The 24,234-nt window shown below is 39.7% G+C and overlaps 1 protein-coding gene across 8 annotated transcripts in view; it reads left to right on the forward strand.

Moving 5' to 3' along the window:
• Positions 1–759: 759 nt before the first annotated feature.
• PIGN (phosphatidylinositol glycan anchor biosynthesis class N) overlaps positions 760–24,234 on the forward strand; it is a 98,097-nt gene continuing 74,622 nt past the window's right edge. For all 8 annotated transcript variants that reach the window (XR_004841604.1, XR_004841605.1, XM_009635714.2 and 5 more), the window contains exons 1-7: positions 760–1,013; positions 5,030–5,151; positions 6,159–6,257; positions 10,963–11,069; positions 17,042–17,166; positions 18,419–18,549; positions 23,749–23,865. Coding sequence is in view for 6 of the 8 variants with exons in the window: in XM_009635714.2 (XP_009634009.1) it covers positions 787–1,013; positions 5,030–5,151; positions 6,159–6,257; positions 10,963–11,069; positions 17,042–17,166; positions 18,419–18,549; positions 23,749–23,865 (928 nt within the window). In the remaining 2 variants the exon portion in view is untranslated. The remainder of the gene's footprint in view (positions 1,014–5,029; positions 5,152–6,158; positions 6,258–10,962; positions 11,070–17,041; positions 17,167–18,418; positions 18,550–23,748; positions 23,866–24,234) is intronic.

The following is a 24,234-nucleotide window of genomic DNA, read 5'->3' on the forward strand; positions in this document are numbered from 1 at the left end:
TGAACTCCTCAGTACGCATGGCAGACACGTACATTTCCAGTGTAGCTGTTATTAAGCATATTTGTATCCCTAACCTGACTTCAGAGGATGACGGGGCAGAAAAAAGCATTAAAAAAGGGAGTATCATTATCCATGAAACATAATCCTTCAGCTGTTGTGCTTTCGTCACTTGTTTTGGAGGAGGAATCGTGTTCTGTGGTCAGCAGAGCATCTTTGTTCCTTTAAAAGAAGTTTTCTGTTTCTAGGCAGAATATAATGAGCCCAGAATTGAGAGTAAAGTTAGAAAAAAGCGACTCTGGATGCATGTTTGCTATAGGATGGCTTTCCCTAGCTGCTTTTGGCTTGCGTTCACCTGAGCAGACCTCAACGCTGTCATGCAGTCAGCCGGCAGAGGGTAGTATGATCATGGAGACATTGCATCGGCTGAGTCTTCTGTCACTGATGTAGCTAACAAAAAACTGCGGAATATCAGACAAACTGGCTTCATTCAGTGGTCTTTTGAAGCCATCTGATACCCTACACTAAACACCAGAGATGAGTTGCTGAGACATAATGACTATCTGAAAGTCTGATTTAGCCGTGCAGAGGCTTTTGACCACAACTTCTGGGAAAAAGCTTGTTGGAAGCAAAGATTTATTATGGATCCTGAGTAATGACTATGGTTATGGTACTCCTGTTCCATAACAAATGAAATAAATACTGATTCAGATAAGTCTCATCTGCCTAACTTTTATTTTTCTCATTCCCTCTCAGTGTTGGACTTTGCCTTGCCAGCCCGCTGTTGCCATGGGTATACCAGTCTTCATACTTGCTGGTCTCCTTGTGCATTTTGTGTTCTTGGTCTCCATTTTTGACATCTACTTCAGCTCTCCCCTGGTTCATGGTATGACTCCTCAGCAGACTCCACTGCCGCCTCCAGCAAAACGTCTCGTACTCTTTGTTGCTGATGGTCTGCGGGCAGATTCGCTGTATGAATTGAACGGCAATGATACGACCCAAGCACCTTACCTGAGGTAAGTCCATCTGAAAACGCTACTGATTCAGAAGATTTTGCTTCTGGAGGCAGCTCTGTGTAATGTTGAAAAGAGAACAAGAGGACTGATGGCCGCTGTGGTCGCTTAGGTACTGCCTTCCCTCTGCTTTTGAAGCAACAAACTTTGCAGACTTACACCCTGCGGGAAAGCATGAATTTCAGTCGGTGTCCCTTGTTGTTGGTAAAGCTGCTAAGTCATGACCAGAGTAAACTGAGTCAATATTGTTCTCTGAAAACTACAGCTAGCCAGTAACTGAGAGGAGTGTGAACTTTCTCCACTGACATTAGCCTGGTATCAATTCTGAAGCCTAACAGAGTCATTAATTTAAACTGCTTCCTGGATGTTCAGTTTAGGAGTAGTAGTTCATTAACGTGCTTATCTTCTAATTCTAAGCTACTGAGGAAGCTTTTTAAGGAATGATTGAAAAAGATGGCCTGAATGGATCTAACAGCAGGCTGCCACTTCCTATTTGTTCCACCCTTCCTGCATGCGTGACCCTGCTGCCTCCCTTGTGCTCTCTAGTGTGTGTCTGATTGCTTAATGGAATGATTTGGTTTAAGATTGTGAAAAACGAATCCTGCCAAAAAAGTGTTAAAAGTCGTATCCCTGAGTGCTTAAAACTAATTTTCACCAACCTTCCCCGTTTCCTTATATCAAGATAATTATTTGATCATAAGCCACATAATTTCTTAGACTAAAAAAAAGTAGACAGTATTAAATAAGACTGCTTTTGTGTAGTAGTACGGTCTGGCTTGAATATCAGAGCAAAACCCCAAATAATCAATCATTTGAAGCGGTTGGGGTGTTTGCAGTTTGCTACAGAAATCTGAGGAGCCCTTTGTTACAGCACTTGCCAGCTTACATGGGATTACTTGTACCTGCTTCTCCTTTTGTTAGTGTTTTTGTAAGGTCCTGTCTGCCACTGGCAGATGTCTGCCACATCAGTGTGAGTTTTCCATGTTGTCTTTTAGCAGTGGTCTTCACACTTCCTCCAGAGCAGTTTCTTCTCTGAGCAGTAGAACTGTCAGTCTTCTGCACCATCAACAAGGTGTGAATATCATAATGGCCCCCTCCCTACAAGTAGTGGTGGGTGGTGGCTAGGAAAGAGTTATAATGGATGTTTTTGCCATTAAGTGGTTTGAGTTTTTCAGTTTCAGCCATTCAGCATTACCATGTCTATCTAGAAATAAAAAGTTAAAACACGTATTAGTTTGGCCAGTGTTAGGAAGTTTGCACTTTTGCTGTCTTTGCTTTACCTTGTTTGTGGAGTTATGGACTTCCTATTTCAAAATCTGTAGAAGTAAAACATTGTCACCTGCACTGAGAGTACATGGGTGAATGGAGGGGAAAAACTGCCTTTAACAAGCAAAGACGCTGGTAGGTCACTGAGTGGGATAAAATGCCAGTAGAGGTTTGAAGTGCCATCTGTATTTCTCTCCTCGTCTCTCATTCTGCATATAAATACATGTGTGTGAGCATGTGTATGTGAGGGAGGAGGAAAAGAAGAAACATGTGGAGTGTTGTGCCTTCTGAAAGGTGGAGGGCCAGGCAGTCCAGGGCATATCTTCAGCTCTATTACGTATACTGCTACAATTTCAAAGCAAGAGGCTCAGTGTTTTGTCACTGAACCTTTGAGCTACACAACTTTTGTAAAGTAACCTCATAAACAGGTCGACAAGATCAGATGTTGGGTGCTGGAAGTGTTTCCTTTTTTATTCTGCCAAGTTATTGCTGTCTGAGCTTTCCTTTTTCAATAATATTAACCTGAAATATATGCAATTTAATATAAAGTTCACTTTTCTGCACAGTCATTCCTAAGTGCCAAGAGTTCTGTCCCTTATCCGCTTTATAGTACTGGGCAACATAACAGCCAGATTACTTGTCTCATCCAGGTGGAGCACTTTGGGAACTACTGCATTGTTAATGAGGAAAAATTATCTTTAAATGAGCAAGAACCATTCTTGTAGCAATGTGCTATAAATGGAAGCAAAGTTTTAGTAGGTACATAAACGAATAATAAATAACCATTAGGCTTGGAGCCGATCTTTTCTCTTACAAATATTCTTGAAAAATCTGTTTTTCAGCAGTGTTGTGATAGTTGTGAGGGTTGGTAGGTGGTCTGAATTGCTTTGGTGGTGATTTTGGGGAAGATGTTTTCTTCCCTGCCTGTCATGTTACAGCCATATTACTGTGTCATATTCATGTTCATCATTGTTAGTATGGGTAGCTAATGTTTATACCATCAAGGAAATTAATTTTTTTAAAATGGTTCTTCTGAGTAAAAGCTTTTCAAATAATTCAAAGTATCTAAATGAATTTTGAAAGGGTAAATGACAATATCTGGCTATATTTTTTCTGCCTGATGTGTGTTGTTGTTGCGTACAGATCCTGTGATGCTTTTGTGGGGCTGCAAAGGTAAAGGATTACTTTCCAACTCGGTAGAAATCAAATTCTAATTAAAACAATTTCCTACCTGTTGTGACAATGAAGTGTGAGGAGGCCAAAAGTGTTTTATTTTTGTCTTAAATCTTCTGCTGATGTTAGTGCAATGCATTTTGATCAGTTGCCAGTGAGAATGAATCAGAAACCACTTTAACCAATGCATAAATCCTTTTTTTTCAAATTAGTACTTTCTTCAGTACAACTTGTTTTAAAACCTAGCTGAGATGAGAGCTAGGAATAAATATCACCTTTACATTTTTCACTGTAACGTTTGGTCTATTCTAAATATTCCTGTGAGTTTTCAAGTAGGCCTGAGAATATGAAGTCTAAGATGAGTTCAAACAAACAAACAACAAGAAAACTCTGAATCCTGCAAGCTTAGAGTGGAGCCTGAAATTTTAGGCTGTAGTTTGATTCTTACTTCATTAGTGAGAAATATATTTAGAGCTGAATGTTCAGATCTTGTAACAGTTGTATAAAATCCCTGTTAAAAATAAAGTTACCAAGCATCAGCTTAGAATCCACTTAGGCTAAAACACATCCAATAAAAATATAGCAAATTTTGTAGCTTGTACTATTAACAACAAAAATACGATTTCCTGGTAGATTTGACTCTTAAAGACTGCTTTGAACTTTTTCAGAAGATTCTGCTGCTTTTTTCCTAGACACTAGTATAAGGTATGTCCTGGTGTGTTTTGTTTTCTTTCTTCCCTTGCTCTGACAGTGGGCAGTGAATCTTTCTCTTCTTCCAGAAGATGGAGACAAGAAAACAGCATATGGTAATGCCACCGCTTGCTCTCCAACAGGCTCCAGCTGTTCATATCTTCAGCAGACAAGAGCAGTTTATGAGGCTGTTTCTTACACTTGGGCTTTGTCCTCTATTTTCTTTGGGGTTTTTTCTGTTATAACTATTGTATGTGCATAAGCCCTAGACAATTTATCTATTTCTGTACATGTGGTGAGACGGTATTCTCCTTCACTTTGGTGTAATTGCAAAAGCTACAAGGTTACTTAAATTTTCTCCACGTTGCTGAAATGATTTGCATCTTAGATTTACAAGTTTTTTAAATTCTCTTGATGCTGCCTTCCAGAGATGAAGGCAAGCATGGTCACAAGAACTAATTATAACTGAGTACATTTAGTGAGTAAAAAAAGATTGAGCTAGAAACTTTCAAGCTAAATGGAAAGAACAAACAAAAGTAACACTAGGCAAAAGCAATCTCTTAGGTGGGGAAAATAATTTATAGCAGAAAGCAGCAGAAAAAAAAAAAAAAGTATGTTAATTCTAAGTGTATTAGAACACCAGCTGAACTCATCTGTTTGCAGTGCTGATGGGCCACAACAGTAATGTTCTCTGTGGGGTGTTATGATATAGAACTACTTGCCAGTTAATGTTCTGCTTGTTTTGCTGCACAGCAGGTGGTAGTGAAAATCTGTTTTAGTCTGGGTTTCTTTTGCATTTCCTGCCTCGCATCTACCTGTCACTTTTTATCTGCAATTCATTGTACTTTCAAGAAGTCTTAAGCATTAACTGCCTTGTATCCTTTTTTCAGGGGTATTCTAGAGAATAATGGCAGCTGGGGAATCTCTCACACGCGAGTCCCAACTGAATCCAGGCCAGGGCACGTTGCGCTTATAGCTGGATTTTATGAAGATGTCAGTGCAGTTGCTAAAGGTATGCTGGTCCTAAAGCTTTGAATGCTGTCCTTCAAAATAAGGTGTTTTAGTGATGTGCTGGGCTTCTAGATGGTTATTGGTAAATACCTGCATAGTGGTTTGTGTACCAAGATTATATGGAAAAGTATAATTTTGGATGGTTTTCCCCCTCTTAGTATGTAAGCTGTTTTCATAGCTAGCAATAAGTTAATATTTTGTAACATGGTAAAATACAGCACCCTGAGTCTAAAAGCAGAAGTAGCTTATGGAGTGACCTCTTCATGTAACAGAGTTTTTAATTATCATTTGGGATATAATGGGAGATGGCTAAGCAGATGTCGCAAACAAGAAACGAACTGCAGTGTCGTAGCTGAATAATTGCTAGGTGGTTAATAATGTGGAACAAACCTTCGTGTTGCTGACTTGGTCTCTGCCTTCCCCCAGGCTTCCAGGCCTGAACACTTGTAATGTTGTGTTGGTTTTGGACAGGGGAGGTAAGAGGAATTACTTGGTCTTGTCCGTGTTGCTAATCAAAAGGTTCTTCCGAGATCTGCTACAAATGCAAGTTTGGCAGGAATTGCTACTAAGACCATCTCTATATTTCTGTCAGCTGCCTTGTCATGGAAACGGAAGATCTTGAAGGTTTTATTGTGATGAGGTGGAACATGACTACTGGAAATATATGAGTGTAATTTACTGCCTAAAATGCCAAAAGCTGAGTTCAGACACCAGGGGATTTAGATTTCAGGAGAATTTTAGCTGTTTAGAAGGTAAACCAGCTGTGTGTTTTGTCTGTTTGAATCCCAGCATAATGAGATTGGCTTGGGTTTTCAGCTCACTTCTTAATGAATGGGGGCCTAATTGCAAATAGAGGTTGAAATGGAAGTAAACCCAAGACTCACGATGTGGAGTTCATTGTGAAATAATATAAGGGAAGCTTTAAACATTTTGCATGGACTGTCAGTCTCAGCAGTCAATGAGATCTTCTGGTGACCTCATTTAAATACAGGTATGTTTGCTTAACAGGATGGAGGGAGAATCCGGTGGAATTTGACTCTGTTTTCAATGAAAGTAAATATACGTGGAGCTGGGGAAGCCCAGATATTTTGCCAATGTTTGCAAAAGGTAAGGTTTAAATTTTGTGAATCTTTAATGCATAGTTATCAGGTAGTAAAATAGACACAATTTTTAAGTTAGAGAAGAAGGTGGATGAAGTATTTTCTGTTTGTGTATTTTTGTATACCTGATTTCTAGTTTGTGAATTCAAGACTGGGTGGAGAGAAATCAAGCTTTTAAAGAGGACATTCCTATTTATTACTCACATATTCAAAGAGGCTTTCCCTAATTCAATCTGCATATAAAGAAAACACACCCTTTAGCTAAAGGGGCCTAATATTTTTTTCTCTTGTTGAGGTTTAAAGCTCTTGTTTGCAACCCTGCAGCAGGGGTTTTTCTTCCTCTGCATGCAGCTCCCAGTGAGTTGGATGGTAGAACTGCAGCCATGCTTTTTGAGTGTCTGAGCTGGAGAAGTAGCTTATTGTGGGTTATCCTGCTTCTACTCCAGAACAATGATGTGTAAAGGGGAAGAACTATATACAAGTAGGAACTGTCTAGTACTATTCCTGAAGTTGAGGTATTTCCCTCACGGTGTGCCGTGTGTTAAAGTCTTGTCAGCCCAGTGTGGTTGGGTTTTTGGTCTTTGAGCATGCAGAGATTGCTGAGCAAGACTTCACATTTAAAGGGTCTCCAAGTTTAGTTTACTTTTGTTCTTGGAAGAATGAGGGCATATACACCCTTTCCCATAATCTCAGAGTAAAACAGACTGAAGTGAAAAAGGGGAGAAGCGAGGGGCATGTGCTGCTTGTTCTGTTCTCAGTATTGGCACTAGCAAATCAAAAAAGTGTGATAAGCAGGATAGGAGTGGAATCTAATATTGGTTTAGAAAAAGCATACATCATATTTCTCATGATGATTCTTGAACTTTTTCTGAACTCTAGTCTCTTCCTACTCTCCTCCTTATATTCCCCCTGACCCCGCCACCTCTCTTTTGTTTGCTTGATTCATATAAGTTTATGGTAAGCTGTAAAAATAGCTCCTGATAATTTCCCATGACCTCAGATTACAGCTTGTATTTGGGAATATTGTGATGGTGGTTGGGGAGAGGGGAAAGGTGGTACGCTGCCCTTGTACAGATTATTTACATTTTTGGAGATATGTTCTTGGGAAAAGAATTTGGGGAATTCAAGGATTTCCCAGAGCCCTGTCCTTCTACTCATTTTCTTTGAGTAAGAAGATAAGCAGAGGACTTGGAAGCAGCTTTGATGTTATCTGGAGGGATGTGCAAGGGTAATACCATACTGTTGCTGTGTCTCTCAATATGGCTTGTTCTGAGTGGCATCAACAATGGAGCTTTCTTTTGCAGGGGGAGGGAAATGCCCCCAAACCGAGAAAGGTTTAGTACAGCACTGTATAGGAGAAGTAGATGCTGTACGGGAAAATGAATCACAGTTTCTCAGTATAGAAAGGTAGATTAACTTCTTTTAGTAGAAAAGGGTATTTCCCCTTCTACCAAAGAGGAGAAGTTACATAATACAGAAGGGAATGGAATCAAGTGTTTGTTCTTTAACTTTACTTTTTACAAAAAAGCCAAAAAGGAGATAGGGGACCATAGTTTAATTTCTCTCCCTCTTCACATGTTGCAAATTAGTGAGGTCACAGGACTCCTCTTATGTGTATTTTATCATGCCAAAATGTTCAGAATTTTGTTGACTGTTTTACCGCTTTCATTGGATGGTGCATAAAGAGTGTCTAACACCTGCTGGTTTTTGGGAAGGAGAGAAAAATCATTTCTTCCTGTCATTGTCTATGTCCTTCAGGTCCTTTTCCTGTCATAAAATAAATATTTCAATGAAATGGTTGAGGATTCTATAGAGAAGGTAAATAAAATGCTCATGGATCTCTTAATATCAAAATAGATATGCATGAAATCTAAATTTGTTGAAGTCTCAATGACTGTGTGATTAGTGGTTTAGTCTGAGAAAACATCTGAAGTACCTTTGGAACTGGTGTGCAATTTACTTCCATCTTAAGCAGGATTAAAAGGTGTTAGTTTCTACTAGTTAAACTTAAGCTACACAAATTCAGTGTGCTAATTTTAACCTTATTTTCTATTATATTTTTAGATTATGACCATGAAATTAACTGAAAATAATATACTTTGAATATGTCTATATTTATTTCCAGAAATCTCTTTAAATTGAGTTTTTCTTCTAGACTTGCTGAAATTTGACGTTTGACTTCAACAGTCCAGTCCTGTATTGTTTTGCCATGGGTCTAGGTTGGAGTATAATCTAGAATTTTAGATGCCATACTGAAAGAGGAGCTGAGGCTGTTGCTTCTGCTAATGGAAGTGGATATTTAGTCCTTTGCACCCAGATTGCTGTTTATACCGCAGGTTGCCTTTCGCCCTCTTGGAAACTGGCAGCAAGGTTAGGGTCATTGTTTAGTTTGAGTGTGAAGAGGAGTGTCATCAAGACCATGGGGACAATCAGGACAAACCTTTGTCAGGGTTTTTCTGGACAGACTGACCTCTTGAACTCTTCTTCTAGTTCCGTGTTTCTACGGCGCACCAAGAAAAATGCAGAATTTCTCACATTCCTCACCTGTCTGTGTTTGGCAGCTCTATGATGCCCACGCTCTGTTGGCTCAGTGTCTGTCTTTGTGCCTTCGTTTTTTCCCCCTCTTTTGTGCCTGCAAAATTTGCTAGCAAAAGTCTCCCGCTGGTCTGGGCGCTGACACGTGAAAGACTTGTCAGGCACAGGACCTGCCTCACTAGCAGAGCGAGAGCTTTGCTTTCTGCAGGATGTAAATCTTGTTGTAAAAGGGTGATAACTTGATCCCTGATCCTAATATTTGAATATTGATGCTGAGGGTGAGATGATTTGCCAGACGAGTCTGCAATAGGAATAGGTGGTATCTGGTGTGGCAGTTCCTGGCACCTCCAGTTATTTCCTTCAGTGTAATGGCAGCGCCAAACTTAGTAGAGCTCTGTGCTTGCTTTTAAAGGACGTTCTCATCCATGGCTTCCTTCTACTTCTCTAGCCCATCTTTGCTTCCTCATCCCCAGACTTAAAGACAGTATTGGGCATACTGTTGCCTGCCACCTCTCAAATGACAGAAATAAAATAATATTTTGTAGCATTTTGCATAGTAGGTTTTCTCATTAAAAAAAAAAAAGAATTATTTTAAGCTATGCAGGCACTCCAAAACTTTCCTAGTATGGCTTCATTTTGCCACTGTTTCTCTTTTCTAGCACTACAGGGTTGGGTGGGGTTTATGTTTTGCTCTGGTAGAAATTAGAAATGGGTTTGCAGTAGATGGGTTCCTTTGCCTGTTCCACAATTTGATTTCTTTGGCATGGCACCTCTCAGGTTTGCTGTGATACTGCAAAAAAACAGTACAGCGCTCTACCCTCTTAGACCATCACTCATCCTGACAGTGATGGCCAGGGCTTATTTCTTCTTTTGAACGCCTTTATCCGCCACTTGGAACTCCTTAAATCACTTTTTAATGCCTGTGAGTATTTTCTTTCCTTTTCTTTCAGACTGTGAGAACTGCAGTGAGTGTTCTGGGTTGTAAGTAGTGGTAACGTCTCCTGGGGGGCAGGGGGGAGCTGCACCAGAAAATCTATGCCAGCTTTCATCTTCCTGGCCTGAAATACCTGCATCCCTTGTGTGGGTTTGGACATAATCTTGGTTAAACAGCTTCCTTCTACTGGGATGTTATTTCATTCACAAGCCTGGAAGCTTGCAAAACTGCATTATATAATTGTGACATCCAGCAAATTGGTTATATTCTCTCTGGCCATCAACTGATAGAAGAATATTTTCCCTCTGGGAGTTTACGTGGTCACGGTAGAAGTAGCATCCCCGAGCTGTAAGAGCTAAGCCATTGACTGAATTATTTCATTAAACCCCACTTAACTTCAGATGTTTCCAGGACTTCAGAAGTTTACTTTCTAGCTCTTCATCTTCCCCCCTCTGCCCGCCCTTTCTCCGCTTTGCTCTCTTGACAGTGAGTACAGAATGAAATTGCCTTGTCCAGATGCTGGGCTTTCACATCAGTGGCCCTCGTGTTGTACTTTATGCCTAAATATTGTCCAGTAGTTCTCCCTTTTATATTTTGAATCCATGTTTTAAAGATGCAGACTCTTTTATTGTCTTTCTGAAATTGTCCACTTGGCTTTCCATACTGCATTGCCTCCTAGAATTGATGTACAGTAACAGAGTTACATCCCTCCTGATCTTTCCTTATACGTGATATATGATGTTTCCTGCGTAAAAGGCCTCATTGATAGGGCATTGTCTTGTATGATTCAGTTTAACAACTAAAAGCTAAGTACATTTTCTTAAACACTGTTTCCCCCCCCAAACATGTGTGTTCAAACAAGGCTCTTAATGTGTAGCTTCCTCTGTTAGAAGTTTCTCAGTGAAATTCCTTGTTTCAAAACTAAATTCTGTTTAATTTGCTTTAACTGGGATTTATTCTACTCCTGTTTGCTTTTCTATACTTTATTTCCTCACTGGATAATATTGCTCCTCATTCCTCTGAGGTCCTGATAAGCTAATGGGTTAAAATGGTAACCAGGCTTCCAAAAAACCCATAAATGATGGGAAAGTTTAAAATACGGAGAAAACTTCTTTGAGTTATTTCAGGATTGTCATGTTTGATAGGTTTCTACTCCTATGCATGAATATTCATGTACAATTGACTATGAAAAAGGAAGAAAACTCTTCTCTGTCTCCTATTCAGTCTATATTGTTTTTTGTAGGTGCTACTGGAGACCACGTTTATACATTTTGTTACACGGCAGAAAGTGAAGACTTTGGAGCACAAGATGCAGCCAAGCTTGACACTTGGGTTTTTGATCACGTTAAGGTGAGCAGAGAATCTTCTTAAGCTACCTGTGTATAAAAAGCACAGCTGGATGTTAACTTTATCATAGAACATGTTAACTTTATTATAGAACTAGAAATTAAGACATTTTTGAAAGATCTATCACTTGGGGTCATTGGTAAAAATTGCTTGAATCAATTATCATGACTAGTGTAATGGAAGCTTAGAGGAAGTATTTGTCACTCAGTGCTAATAAAAAAACCCAACACTAGTAGAAGTATCCTTTCAAAACATTCTTGGCTTTTCTTTGTCTGAAATTTACATATCATCTGAAACCCCTCTTAGAATACTACAGACCCTTTAAGATCTTGATGTGATCAGCTAAAATTTTTGTAACAAGTATTGTGGCATGGCAGAAATGGTACGTATTCATTATGAGAAAGAAGTGGACATTATTATTGACTTAATTTTTGTCAGGCTTTGTACCCACTGTAATTAAACACTGTGGCTTGTTCTGATGCACGTAGCTGGCTCATGATTATCTACTGTGGTTCATACTGTGCTGCGGCTGCCAGAGGAGTCGTGGTTAGTTTGGGGAAGGGGAGGAAGTGAGGGGGAGACAGCTTAGGCCCTGAAGCAGTATCACTTGTTCACGTGGTGCTCTGCTCAGCTGACTTGAGTCAGTGCTGGTTCATTACTGTTGTTTTCTGTGACACTGTCACTGTAAGTATTAATAGTCCAAGGCACGTAGTTTCTGATTATTCATTAATTTCTAGATTAATGTTATTCCATGCTACCTCGCTTGTCCCAGATTAAGAAATGCTGATAGTGGGTATTGGTGTATAAATATCTACATCAGTAGAACAATTAGATGAGTTACTTTCTGGATCTCATAACAATGTTAATGGAGTTTAAGACTTAATAAAACGTCTTCCACAAGATTTCTGGGCCATATGCATTATGCTAACCAGCATAAGTCCAATGAAACTAAAAATAAAACCAAATACATCAATAAACCAAATCAGCATTTGTATTAGGGGAAGCCAAGGGCAGGTCTGCTTTAAACAGTGACATAGGGTGGAAAAGGTCATTATAGTTTGCTAATTTTCAAAGGAAGTGATTTTCTGAATTTGCAGGTGAAAAGATGTTTTTCCTAACTAATATCCTCTCCCTGAATGTGCACTTGTGCCAAGTTTCATGTTGTAATGCGTATGAATAATACAAATCAAATTAGGCTGTCAATTATACTTGAATAGCTGTTGTCTTAAAGTTGCACCCTGCTGTCATTTGGAGCTGCACAGGTATGTGAGGGTGGTACCACCTTCCTTTTGCTTCAAAACACCTAATGGCATTTCTTCTTTCAAACTATAGTGATACATTTAATATGTATGTCACTACTGATGACTTTTTCATTGCAGCCAGCACCATTATTTTAAAGACTTATTTTGCCCATATAAATTTCATACTGTGAATGGATAGGACTTGATTGACTGGTGTAAAGCACTGATTCCATTAATCATCTCTTCCATTACACATCAGTGATTGCGTCAGAAGTGTGAAACTTGAGGCTGGCTGAAACTGAGGTCATGCTGCTATTATAACTTGAACTCAGCTATGCTGGTGAGATTATATATAAGTAGCAATGACAATTTACTGGAATCTAAATTCTGCTTTGCCTACATTTTTTTTCTCCTTTGAGTTTTATCTCAAATAGTTAACAACATATCATTTAATTCTGTGCTGGGCAAGGTGGTCCCTGGATTTCTGCCTTTCTAGGAAGTAAAAGACACTAATGTGTACTCCCTCTCTACTGTGTAGTCAGCAGGTTCCAAGCATTATGAGGGCCACTTGTGGCTTCCTCTGCCCCCAAAAAGATATGAGTAAAATGGAGAATGGCTAACTAATGTTTCTACTAGTGCTGGCACCCTGAAATTGCTTGTTCTCTTGAAAAGCGCTAATGATAACTCAGTTGGTCAGGAGATGTGACACTGATTAGTTTTTATTTGTATGGATCAGTAGCAGATTGCTTAAATCATGAGTGAAGGAAAAAATGTATGATACTTGACAGCTCTTGTCATGTCTGCTCGTGGTATAAGGTGATCCTAGCCCTTTCTTGGGACAGACAAAATTGAGTATAGACTAGACTGGGTGGGGTTTTTATCTGCATCTGGGTTAAAACTCAGTAATTTTAATGTGTGGTAATAGGTTGGGAGTGGCTTGGAGATCCAGATGGGTATGGAGTTGATTGGGGTTTTTGAGCCTTTAAAATAATTAAGGGCCTGAGTATAATTTAGTGTGATTTGGCGCGATGATTCTCAGTTAAATAACCTTTACCATGATCATATTTTGAGTCCATGGTAAAGAAAAATTAGGGACCAAAATACTGGGAGTCTAGGTTAACTGAGAGGAAAAAAAATGGTCTTTTTAATGTATTTCTCAGGTTTTTTTGAAGTATTTTGTGAAAACCAGTTTTGTAAGATTGAATTCTTTTTCCTTTTTTTTTTTTAGGGTAAAATGATTAAAATTCCAGGAACTCAGTCTTGGAGATGAGTTGCAGTAATGGTCTAACCACAATTTATTATGACCACAGGGTAGGATATACTCAGGGTATTCAGTTGATGTCTTTTGACTTAAATGGATATGCAGGTGCAGATGGCAAATTTTTTTTTTTTTTTTTCTTCTCATTTCGAACACTGTACTTTGTTCTTCCTTTGGCCCCTTCCTGCTGGAAGAAGGCCAGACCAATCCTTCAGACCATCCCTTCTGTGCAGGGTGGGGGCCAGAGTCCAGAACTGAATGATGTTAAACTTTGAAGCTCTGCAGACAGTGCCATGACCTGATGTTGATTTCTACCAGTGGATTTCAATACAGATAGCCCTGTTCTAACTAGTAGTACAGTGGTTGAATGATTTATTTTAAATATGTGTAGGAGTCTTATACATGAGCGTGCTCAACTGATATAAACCTGGCGTATATATGTTTATCCAGCCTTTGTACATTTATTTTGCATCTAAAAACTGGCATAACTATTTAAACTCTCATATAAGCACAAATCAGTGTGCACAGCTTTAATCAACCGATTTAATTAAGTTTTCCTGGATTTATGTATGAAGGAGCTTTGTGAAAGGAGGTGGCTTGTTTGGTCTCTTTCTCCCTCTACATCCATGCAATCAGCAACAGTTTATCAGCTCTGTTAAAGGAACACGCGTCCATGGAGGGCAAATGGTCCCAAACAACTCCTATTAAACATCTATGGAGTCAGTATTTTGTTCAGACATCAGTAAATCATGTATTTGCTAGACCTTCTAGGTAGTCTTTTTTTCTTCTTTGCTTTCTGCCATCCAAGGAGGGAGATGATACTGAAAGATTTCACACAGGTGTAACCAGACTTCTCTTGTAACATTTTAATTAGTATTACATCATAATTAACTTCACAGTTTACTGTGAATGTTTTAATGGGAAACATTGCTGATCTTACTAAAGTGCATATCAGTTGTAGCCAGGGCATTATTTGTTGTTAGTTGCCAGAAAATCATAGAAAAGTTGCTGGAATCATAGAAAAAGAAGGTTGGAGGAAAGCTGTAGTGGTCATCAAGTCCAACGCCCTGCATGAAGGAGGTCCAGTTAAAGCAGGCTGCTTAGGCCTTGCCCAGTCACATTTTGAGCATCTTCAAGGGCACCTCTTGAGCACCTGTTCCAATATCTGGCTACAGTTATGGTTTAAAAAATAGTTTTTAAAAGTCTCTTTATCATACTGGAATTTCTTACATTTCAAATTGTGAGTTTCCCCCTTGTTCCGTCACCAAGGCCCTCAGCAGGCTGGCTCAATCTTCTCTTCACCCTCCCAGTAGACGGTTGTAGAGAACAGTGAGATTTCTCCTTATCTGCCTTTTCTTGAGACTGGAGAAACTGAGTTCTCTCAGTCTCTTTGTTGTTTACTTGCATCCCTGAAACTTCTTGATGGCCTTTGGCTTAAATATAGAAGGGGGGTAATGTTACTGAATAGAGCAAATAAAAGGGAAACAAACAAACAAAAAGACTAAGATATAGTTAACATATAATGGTGGCTTGGAAACTAGTCTTGAGTGGTGCTACACATACAAACTACAAAACTACAAGTTTTGTGAATGCTGAGTACCAAAAAGAAGAGGCCTTTAGCAGGCTGCAAGATGATACAAGGATAGTGCTGGACAAACAGTTCAACAACCTCCAGAGCAAGGTGAAGTGGTTTTTGCCCCTACTGTTTGGTGTCCTGCTTACCAACTTACCACCTTTATCAGCCTAAGATAACTCCTTGTGGTGAAAAACCTATTTGTTTACTTCAGTAAACCATTCAAAAAAATCGTCCATAGGATAAAGTTTGGTATTTCCTCTGGGAAGACATGTCATGTCTTAGGTTACTCTCATCTTCCTTTTGTCATCTTGTTCTTAATTAGCCAGAGGTTGGGCAAGCTCTTCTGGCTGCTGCTGCTCTGGGTTACAGGGTGGCTGGGGGAGTGGGATGGCTTTGGTATGTCATGAGGACTCGTCTGGTGGGAGAGGAGAAGCGCAGGCCTTGCCTTTCCTCATGATGGTTTCTTTTGTTTAATCAGTCCGTGACAGAAAAATACTTGTCTTCTAATGCTGATCTACATTTTAGGATTTAATTTTGGGAGTTTCTTGTTTGTCTGTTTTGATATATTCTTTCCTTTTATTTAATTAAAAATAGGAAAACAGAATTATACTGTATCCTGCAAATGAGTGGTGTGTTCTGGAAGGCTTCTTCAGTCGTGGTCAAATATGTGCAGGTGGATGGACCCCTGTGGGAAATGGAAATCTCCATAAAAATGATTATATTGTTGTTGAATGTGATTGGATTTTGTTCGTGTATCTTGACTTAAAATATCTCTGGACTTCGGTCATGATTTTGTTTGGACAAGAGCTTAAGTTAAGAGCGTGCAAATATTAGTCCATGCGGCTTGTGTATTTTCAGGGGGAAAAAAAGGTGGCATTGTGCACTGCCATGGTTTCCTGACACGGCTTACTGTGATACTCTCGCTGCCAGTTTGGTTTTCCTCTGGGTACAGTGACTTTCGTTTACACAGGGTGTGAGCTTTGGTTTTTAAGAGCTCCACTGCTATCACAGGTGTGTGGTGGACTGCTCCGTCCTTTGGTGGCAGAAATGGTTCACTGCCTGTAGAAGCATATTCCCCGGGCTCTTGTGTGAAATTCGAAGACACTTTCCTTTATATTAGTGTACTGAAAGGTTCTCTGGATGCTCTTTGAACTGAAACCCTACCCAAGTTTGTTTCCTTGGGCAGTGCTGTTACTAAGGAGATCATGCTGGAATAGCTGTCTGCCTGCATTTTGCATTGCGGTCATATGGCTGGTCTAACACAGCATAGCCATGTCAAGACTCATTCAATCTGAGGGGAAAATCCCCCTGGTATCTGCCTCAGGGATGCTTAAGTAGGACATGTGCAAGGCAGATGTATGTTCTGTAGTTCATGTATTTGCAAGGCATGCCTTGTTTCGTTCTGTTTTAACTTGGTTTCTGCAAACGAGTTGTAGCTTGGTATCTCAATCCTGCAGAACCTGCTTCCAAAGCAAGAGTATTTGAGACCTTTGCTTCTAGCTTGAAATCGATAAATCAATGGAAATACAAAGCCATAAGTGGAATGGTGCATAGTTGTGATTACATAGGAGGCAAAGAAGGGATGATACAGAGCTATCTGGTATTTCTGCCTAAAGAAAATCAAATTACATTTGAAAAAAAAAAAAATCAAACTAAACCAAACAGAAACATCCCACAACACTTGAGGAGTGTTGCCTGTCTTAGGCTGAAACTTTGGACTGACTATATTGATGGTAGTTATCCTCCAAGAAGTAATTTGGGAAATAATTAATTTTTCTCTTTCATAACTCTAATCACTACTAGTATTTTGACATGAAAACAGCAGTGGTTTTTTTAATAGGCTGCCTATCATCTTTTTCCTTGTACTCTGATTAATATCTTAATGGCTTATTCCATACAGAGCTTCTTTAATTCTTCCAGAAGTAATCAAACATTGTTCTCTGCACTGAATGAAGAGAAAGTGGTTCTGTTTCTTCATTTGCTAGGCATAGACACAAATGGACATGCTCATCGGCCAAACTCAAGGTAACTGAGAGATTAAGCATATCTTTCTTATTAGTTTTAAATGCATTCAGTAACTTTTTTTACCAGTGCCGTTTATCAAGCCTGAAACAAGACTTGTAGTCTTGAGGGTTTCTCTAATAGGTCATATATGTCACCATGATTATTTATGTTCTGAATTTTCTGGGTTTTTTTGGTTTTAAGGTCTCCCCTGTAGAAGTGACAGACATTTACTATATACAGTGTGTCTGGTGATACTCCTGTATTCAAGTCTGATTTTTAGCAGATCATCTTAGTTATAGTCAACACATAATCTAGCGGTTTTGTAGGAAATCGCAGTTTTAAATATAAAATGGAAACAGTTCCCAGATTCCCCATGGCTGAAATGATATGGTTGAATTTATAGACAACAGTAAGCTCAGGAATAATGGCTGCAAATTCCAGCATTACGTTTTAGCTTTCCTTAGACACTTGAACAAAGAGAAGAGTTTAAATTAACAGTACTCATCACCAGTTCATCTTGAAGTGCGTTATTTGAACTTTCTTTTTATTTCCTCACATGCTTTGAATGTAGGATTTATGTCTTTCTCTTGGTACTTGCATACTTTCAAATTCCTTGCTCTGATTTCCTGCATCATTCCAAAATTCATACTTGGTGTATGTCTCATGTTCTTTTTGTTTTGATTTTTGAAGACAGAATTTTAAAACTGAATTGCAACAGAAACACTTAGAAAATTAGTTGGCTGAAAGTTAATCGTGGTAACTTTTTCTAAAAATATACAAATTTTTGGTTTAGCTTCTCTTCCACAGTACTCTGGGATCTGTGCTGATCTGTGAATCATCTCAAAATGGTCCCTGCATGGTCAGATCTTCCTTTGCTATCTAATTACTGGCTTAAAGTGATTTTTGAAACTCACAATTTAAGGCATTTGCGTTTCCCAGTATTCCTTAGTTTTGACATTCTCTTTAACTTGCCTGATTGCTGCGGGTGATTAAATTATAGTCTTCAGTCAAGGTCAGATTTGAAATGTAAATAGACATCCATTTGAGACTGTAGTTTCAGGAATATTCAAACTGTGCTGTGATGGTTTAGTATCTCATAAGACTTAGAGGAGGAGAGATTTTGCATCTAAGATGCCTTCTGTCAGCTTGAGATTCTGTAGAGGATAAAGCTGTCTATAATCAAAGGACTGGGTATTATGACCCTGGATAACTTGCTTTATACCAAGTGTGAGAGACACCATGAATCTAACAACCTTTTTTCTTCTTTCTCTAGGGAATACAAGGAGAATATTAAAAAAGTTGATGAGGGTGTAAAAGAAATTGCTTCGATGATTGACGATTTCTATGAAAATGATGGAAAAACTGCATTTATTTTAACTTCTGACCATGGAATGACAGATTGGGGTGAGTCTTTTAAAATATTGAGTCAGCTGAGTTTATGGGTGAGTATTGTGCGATTAGAGCTCTGTCCCTTTAGAAGCTTTCGAACCCCTGCTTTGATTCGATATCCTCAGTGTTGCTTGTATATGAAACCCATGGAAATTAGGAAATGTAATTGGCTGCAGGGGCTGTCATCAGCCCTGTGACAGCTGACGTATCTGGTACAGTGTGTCTGGTGATACTCCTGTATTCAAGTCTGATTTTTAGCAGATCATCTTAGTTATAGTCAACACATAATCTAGCGGTTTTGTAGGAAATCGCAGTTTTAAATATAAAATGGAAACAGTTCCCAGATTCCCCATGGCTGAAATGATATGGTTGAATTTATAGACAACAGTAAGCTCAGGAATAATGGCTGCAAATTCCAGCATTACGTTTTAGCTTTCCTTAGACACTTGAACAAAGAGAAGAGTTTAAATTAACAGTACTCATCACCAGTTCATCTTGAAGTGCGTTATTTGAACTTTCTTTTTATTTCCTCACATGCTTTGAATGTAGGATTTATGTCTTTCTCTTGGTACTTGCATACTTTCAAATTCCTTGCTCTGATTTCCTGCATCATTCCAAAATTCATACTTGGTGTATGTCTCATCTTCTTTTTGTTTTGATTTTTGAAGACAGAATTTTAAAACTGAATTGCAACAGAAACACTTAGAAAATTAGTTGGCTGAAAGTTAATCGTGGTAACTTTTTCTAAAAATATACAAATTTTTGGTTTAGCTTCTCTTCCACAGTACTCTGGGATCTGTGCTGATCTGTGAATCATCTCAAAATGGTCCCTGCATGGTCAGATCTTCCTTTGCTATCTAATTACTGGCTTAAAGTGATTTTTGAAACTCACAATTTAAGGCATTTGCGTTTCCCAGTATTCCTTAGTTTTGACATTCTCTTTAACTTGCCTGATTGCTGCGGGTGATTAAATTATAGTCTTCAGTCAAGGTCAGATTTGAAATGTAAATAGACATCCATTTGAGACTGTAGTTTCAGGAATATTCAAACTGTGCTGTGATGGTTTAGTATCTCATAAGACTTAGAGGAGGAGAGATTTTGCATCTAAGATGCCTTCTGTCAGCTTGAGATTCTGTAGAGGATAAAGCTGTCTATAATCAAAGGACTGGGTATTATGACCCTGGATAACTTGCTTTATACCAAGTGTGAGAGACACCATGAATCTAACAACCTTTTTTCTTCTTTCTCTAGGGAATACAAGGAGAATATTAAAAAAGTTGATGAGGGTGTAAAAGAAATTGCTTCGATGATTGACGATTTCTATGAAAATGATGGAAAAACTGCATTTATTTTAACTTCTGACCATGGAATGACAGATTGGGGTGAGTCTTTTAAAATATTGAGTCAGCTGAGTTTATGGGTGAGTATTGTGCGATTAGAGCTCTGTCCCTTTAGAAGCTTTCGAACCCCTGCTTTGATTCGATATCCTCAGTGTTGCTTGTATATGAAACCCATGGAAATTAGGAAATGTAATTGGCTGCAGGGGCTGTCATCAGCCCTGTGACAGCTGACGTATCTGGACAGAAAAAAGAAAATTAATAGGGTAGAGCTTTAACTCCCTTAGTGGCTGCTAGTAGGGATAAAAAGACCTGAATACCACCTCTGTCAGAGCCTCCCTGCAGAAAACTAGCCCAAGCAGGAGTCGATTGTGTTATTTGGCTGCCAACAGTTGGTCTTGTTCCAGCCCATGTGGGAGATACAGCTTTCACTTTGGTGCTCTGAAGCACCTGGAAAGGTAGCAAATCTATCCAGGAGCTGGTGAAAAACTTGGGGGGAATCTTTTTGCTTATTTTGGCCATTTAGGCAGAGCAGAAAGGATGGGGCTGCTGTATGATTTTTCTAGAGGAGGCTGGTGCTGGAGACAAGGAGGAGCAGCTGAGAGGGCGGAAAGGAAAGTGAGGCAGGTGTCTGGCCAGGCTGGTACCCGCAGAGGGCTCTTGTGAAGGGCATGACCACAGTGGCCAAATGACTTGAGGCAATTTTGGTATAACTAGATTAAAGGCAGATGAGAAGAGTTTACAGTGGTGAACTCATTCAGACAAATACTTTATCTCCTTTTTTTTCTTTTTTCAAGAATTTTAAGAACAGTTCTGTCCTTGTGTGAAGCCAATGAAAGTGATGTCTCTCTTCCAATGCTGTGTGTGTTTGTAATTTCTAACTGTGATACTTCTGAACTGAGGATGCTTCAGGCATGGTCTAGGCAAAATTCAGCATCTTATTCTGTGTATGAAATCCTAAACTTTTTAAATGGAAGGGATGCAGATTTTTTCTGTCATCAGAGATGACAAAAATATTTGTATATTTATTCAAAGTCAGCCTAATTACCATCTGCTCATTTGCAAAATAGCCTGTTTTGAATTTTATTTACTGTTGAGCTGACTGCCACTTGCAATAAAATTTTAATTCTGGCATGTAGTTTTTGTCTCTTTCAAGTAATCATTTCATAATTTTTTATAAGGGAGGTGTGTGTGTATATTTATTTAATATATATATGATCATAAGGACCTCAGGAGGTCCAACTGCCTACTCAAAACAGGATCACCTTTGGGCTCAGGCATGGTTGCTTGGGATTTATCCAGCAGGGCCTTTAAAACCTCAAAGGATGGAACCTGAGTAACCCTTTTGGTCCAGCCTGCTCTGCTGCTTGCCTGCCCTCATGGAGGGGAAAAGGTTTTCTTTATCTGCAGTCTGAACCTCCTTTGTTTCAACATATACCTGTTCTCTCTCATCCTCTACCATGCACCACAGTGAGACCCTGACTTCATGCTCTCTCAAACCCCCTTGCAGCGGGGTACAAGCAGGATGCTCGGTTATGTCCTCCCCAAAGCCATTTCTTCTCCAGGCTGAACAAGTCCCAGTCCCTCAGCCTCTTCTCACAGGAGAAGTGCTCTTCCGCCCAATTTGGGGGCCCCACATTGAGCTCATGCCAGATGGTTGGTGTTTTTCCTGTACTGGAGGGGCCCAAAACTGGATCCAGAGCCTAGATGTTGTCTCACAGGTACTGAATAGAGGAGGGTAATCCTTTTGCTGGACTGTGCCCCTGTTAACACAGCCCGGGGGTGCTGTTGGCTTTCCTCGCTGCCAGAGTGTGCTGCTGGGGTGTTCCTATTATGTACTGGAACCTTTGAAGGAGGAATAAAAGGTGGTAGGAATAACTCTTCAGGCTTTGAGACCCCTAGTCTGTCATAGTTTTCTCTCATCTCTTTCTGTCTTGAAGAAAAAGCTTGATCTGCCAGAAGATCAACTTCAAAGTTGACTTCAGTGAGTCCAAGAGCAAACCCAGAGATGATGCTCAGGCCCATAGCCAGCAGTCTGAAGGCTAGTTCGGTAGCTTTTTATTTGAGCGTGCAGTATCAGCAACTGCTGCAGTCTTTCAGTGGTTGTTTGCAGAATGGGATGTGCACCGGTTTTAAAACAAATTAAAAGGGCAGGGGGACCAATTAGGGAAGAGGACATGATCAAAGAAACTGTGGTTGTTGTCGGAGACCAATAAAATCACTTGCTTTCTCAGTCTGACTCCATGATTGTGCTATAAGTTGATCTCAGATGGAACTGCTGACCACTAACATAGGTGGTCCCACACCCACCCTCCCCTGGGCCACTTTTTCCTGCTACTATCCTGGCACAAGTACTACTGTGTCCTATGCTGGGCCAGAGAACAGAAAACTACACAGCAGCATCCTTTCCCTCCCTTTGGAGGGTGCTGAGGGGTGGAACAGGGTGCTGACCCAGCTGAAAATCGGATTTATTTCCCCCCCTGCCCCCCCCCCCCTTATAATTCAGATCAGGCTGAAACCTGGTTCTTACAACAGGGGGAGGGTTGGATACAGCCACCTCTCTCAGCTGTATTCATGGAGGCAGACTCTCAGTAAAAGCTGATTGAGCTGGCAGCTTGGCTAAAATGAAAGCTCACCGAAAATTGCACTTTCCCCCTGCAGTAGAAAGAAATAACTGTTGTCTGGAAGATGGAGGAAGTGCTCTTTCCATCTGCTCTCTTTTCCCAAGCTCTACAAAGAAGAGCATTTGTTGTTGCTTTTGAGCCCAGAGAGTGCCTTCCAAGGGATTGCCGAACATTGGAAATCTTATTCTCAGACCTGTGTGTTCTTAAGCTTAGGGCTGTTTAAAGAAAGCAAAACTGACTCTTCAGCTCTGCCATAGTGATTGTTGTATAACCTCAATGCTATTCCCAATTTCATACCCAGTCCTGGTTTGGGGTGTGTGTGTGTGTGTGTTGTCCTTAAACCAATGTGTTATTCTCCGTCCTTCATAATTATTAAAAAATGTATATGCACACAGAGAGAAAGAAGGAAGAGTGTGTGTCTACGCAAATATAAGGAAAATGTATAATCTTATAGACTGTGCAGTGGCCGGCATAGAGTTTGTATCACGATGTCATTCCCTTTGAGACTGGGTTACCTCACCGCTGTGGTACCTCACCCACCAAGTTCAATGACCAGCATTTCTTTCAAGCTTGTGTGGCTTCTGCTTCAGTGCAGCTGCTGTTGAGATATCATGGTTCTAAAGCTTCCTCCTTTTGGCAGCTGATACATTAATCTGGAGGGAATTAATTTCCCCGGGGAAGGAAGTCATGTTTTATCAATTTTTAAGGAGTGTGTTACCAGGTTTTAAAACCTTAAAAAATGAACTTTCATTACTGGGGAAAGGATGACAGTTGCAATGCGTATTGTCTCCTGGTTTTTGTCCCCAAATAAGGATTAGACTTCATTTTCAGAGATCAGTTCTATATGATTTTTTTGGCATGTGCCTAATTTTACTCAAATCAACCATCCCTGGGTTCCATGGGATGCTCAGGATAAGGACAGGAATGTGTTTTGAGCAGGTAACTCCTCTACGCCTTGAGGTTTTCAAATACTTTGGCTTTAGTTTCTGTATGTTAACAGTTTGGGTTTTGTAACATACAAAGCTATATCTTCATAGGCTTGACTTAAGTGGTACCTATTTCCCAACTTGCAACTTGAATTTAGCCTTTATTGCTAGTGACATAAAAAAAGCTGGAATAGGTTATCTGTAATAAGATTTTAGTATGTATACTGTAACAAGAACTTAGTACATGTGTGCATGTATATATAGGTTTTGTTTGTTTTTACACCATGTGTCTTAAAGTTTACACTTTTTTTCTTTTGTGTGTCTTAGGATCCCATGGAGCTGGTCATCCCTCAGAAACTTTAACACCACTGATTGTTTGGGGTGCTGGGGTGAATTATCCACAGAAAGTCACATCCCAGCCCTTTGAAGACAATTTTTTGAAAGGTAGGTAAAACATAAAACCGAAGTGCAAGAGTTTGGTGGAAAGGTAGGTGCTTAACTATTACACCTGTTGATCTTCAGACTTCTGTCCCATTATAATAAATATGACTTGCTTTGTGTGGTGTGGAAAGAAAAGGTGGCAGGGCATGCCTATGGAGGTTATTGCAAGATTGGGTAGATAATATCAGAATCGGTTTTTTCTAATCGTAGAATTGAAGAGTTTCTCTCTTTGGGTACAGGAGGCTATTTGCACTCCTGGAACTTAGTTCCAGAGGAGACTTTATTCTTAGGAAGTCTCCCAGAGTTTAAAAGCTATGTATACAGAAACATGGTAAGTTGGCATATCCTAAGACTCTTTTCTAGCTTCACAGT

This window comes from Egretta garzetta, unplaced genomic scaffold, assembly GCF_000687185.1.
Source record: "Egretta garzetta isolate BGI_Z169 unplaced genomic scaffold, ASM68718v1 scaffold463, whole genome shotgun sequence".
NCBI classification, from domain to species: domain Eukaryota; kingdom Metazoa; phylum Chordata; class Aves; order Pelecaniformes; family Ardeidae; genus Egretta; species Egretta garzetta.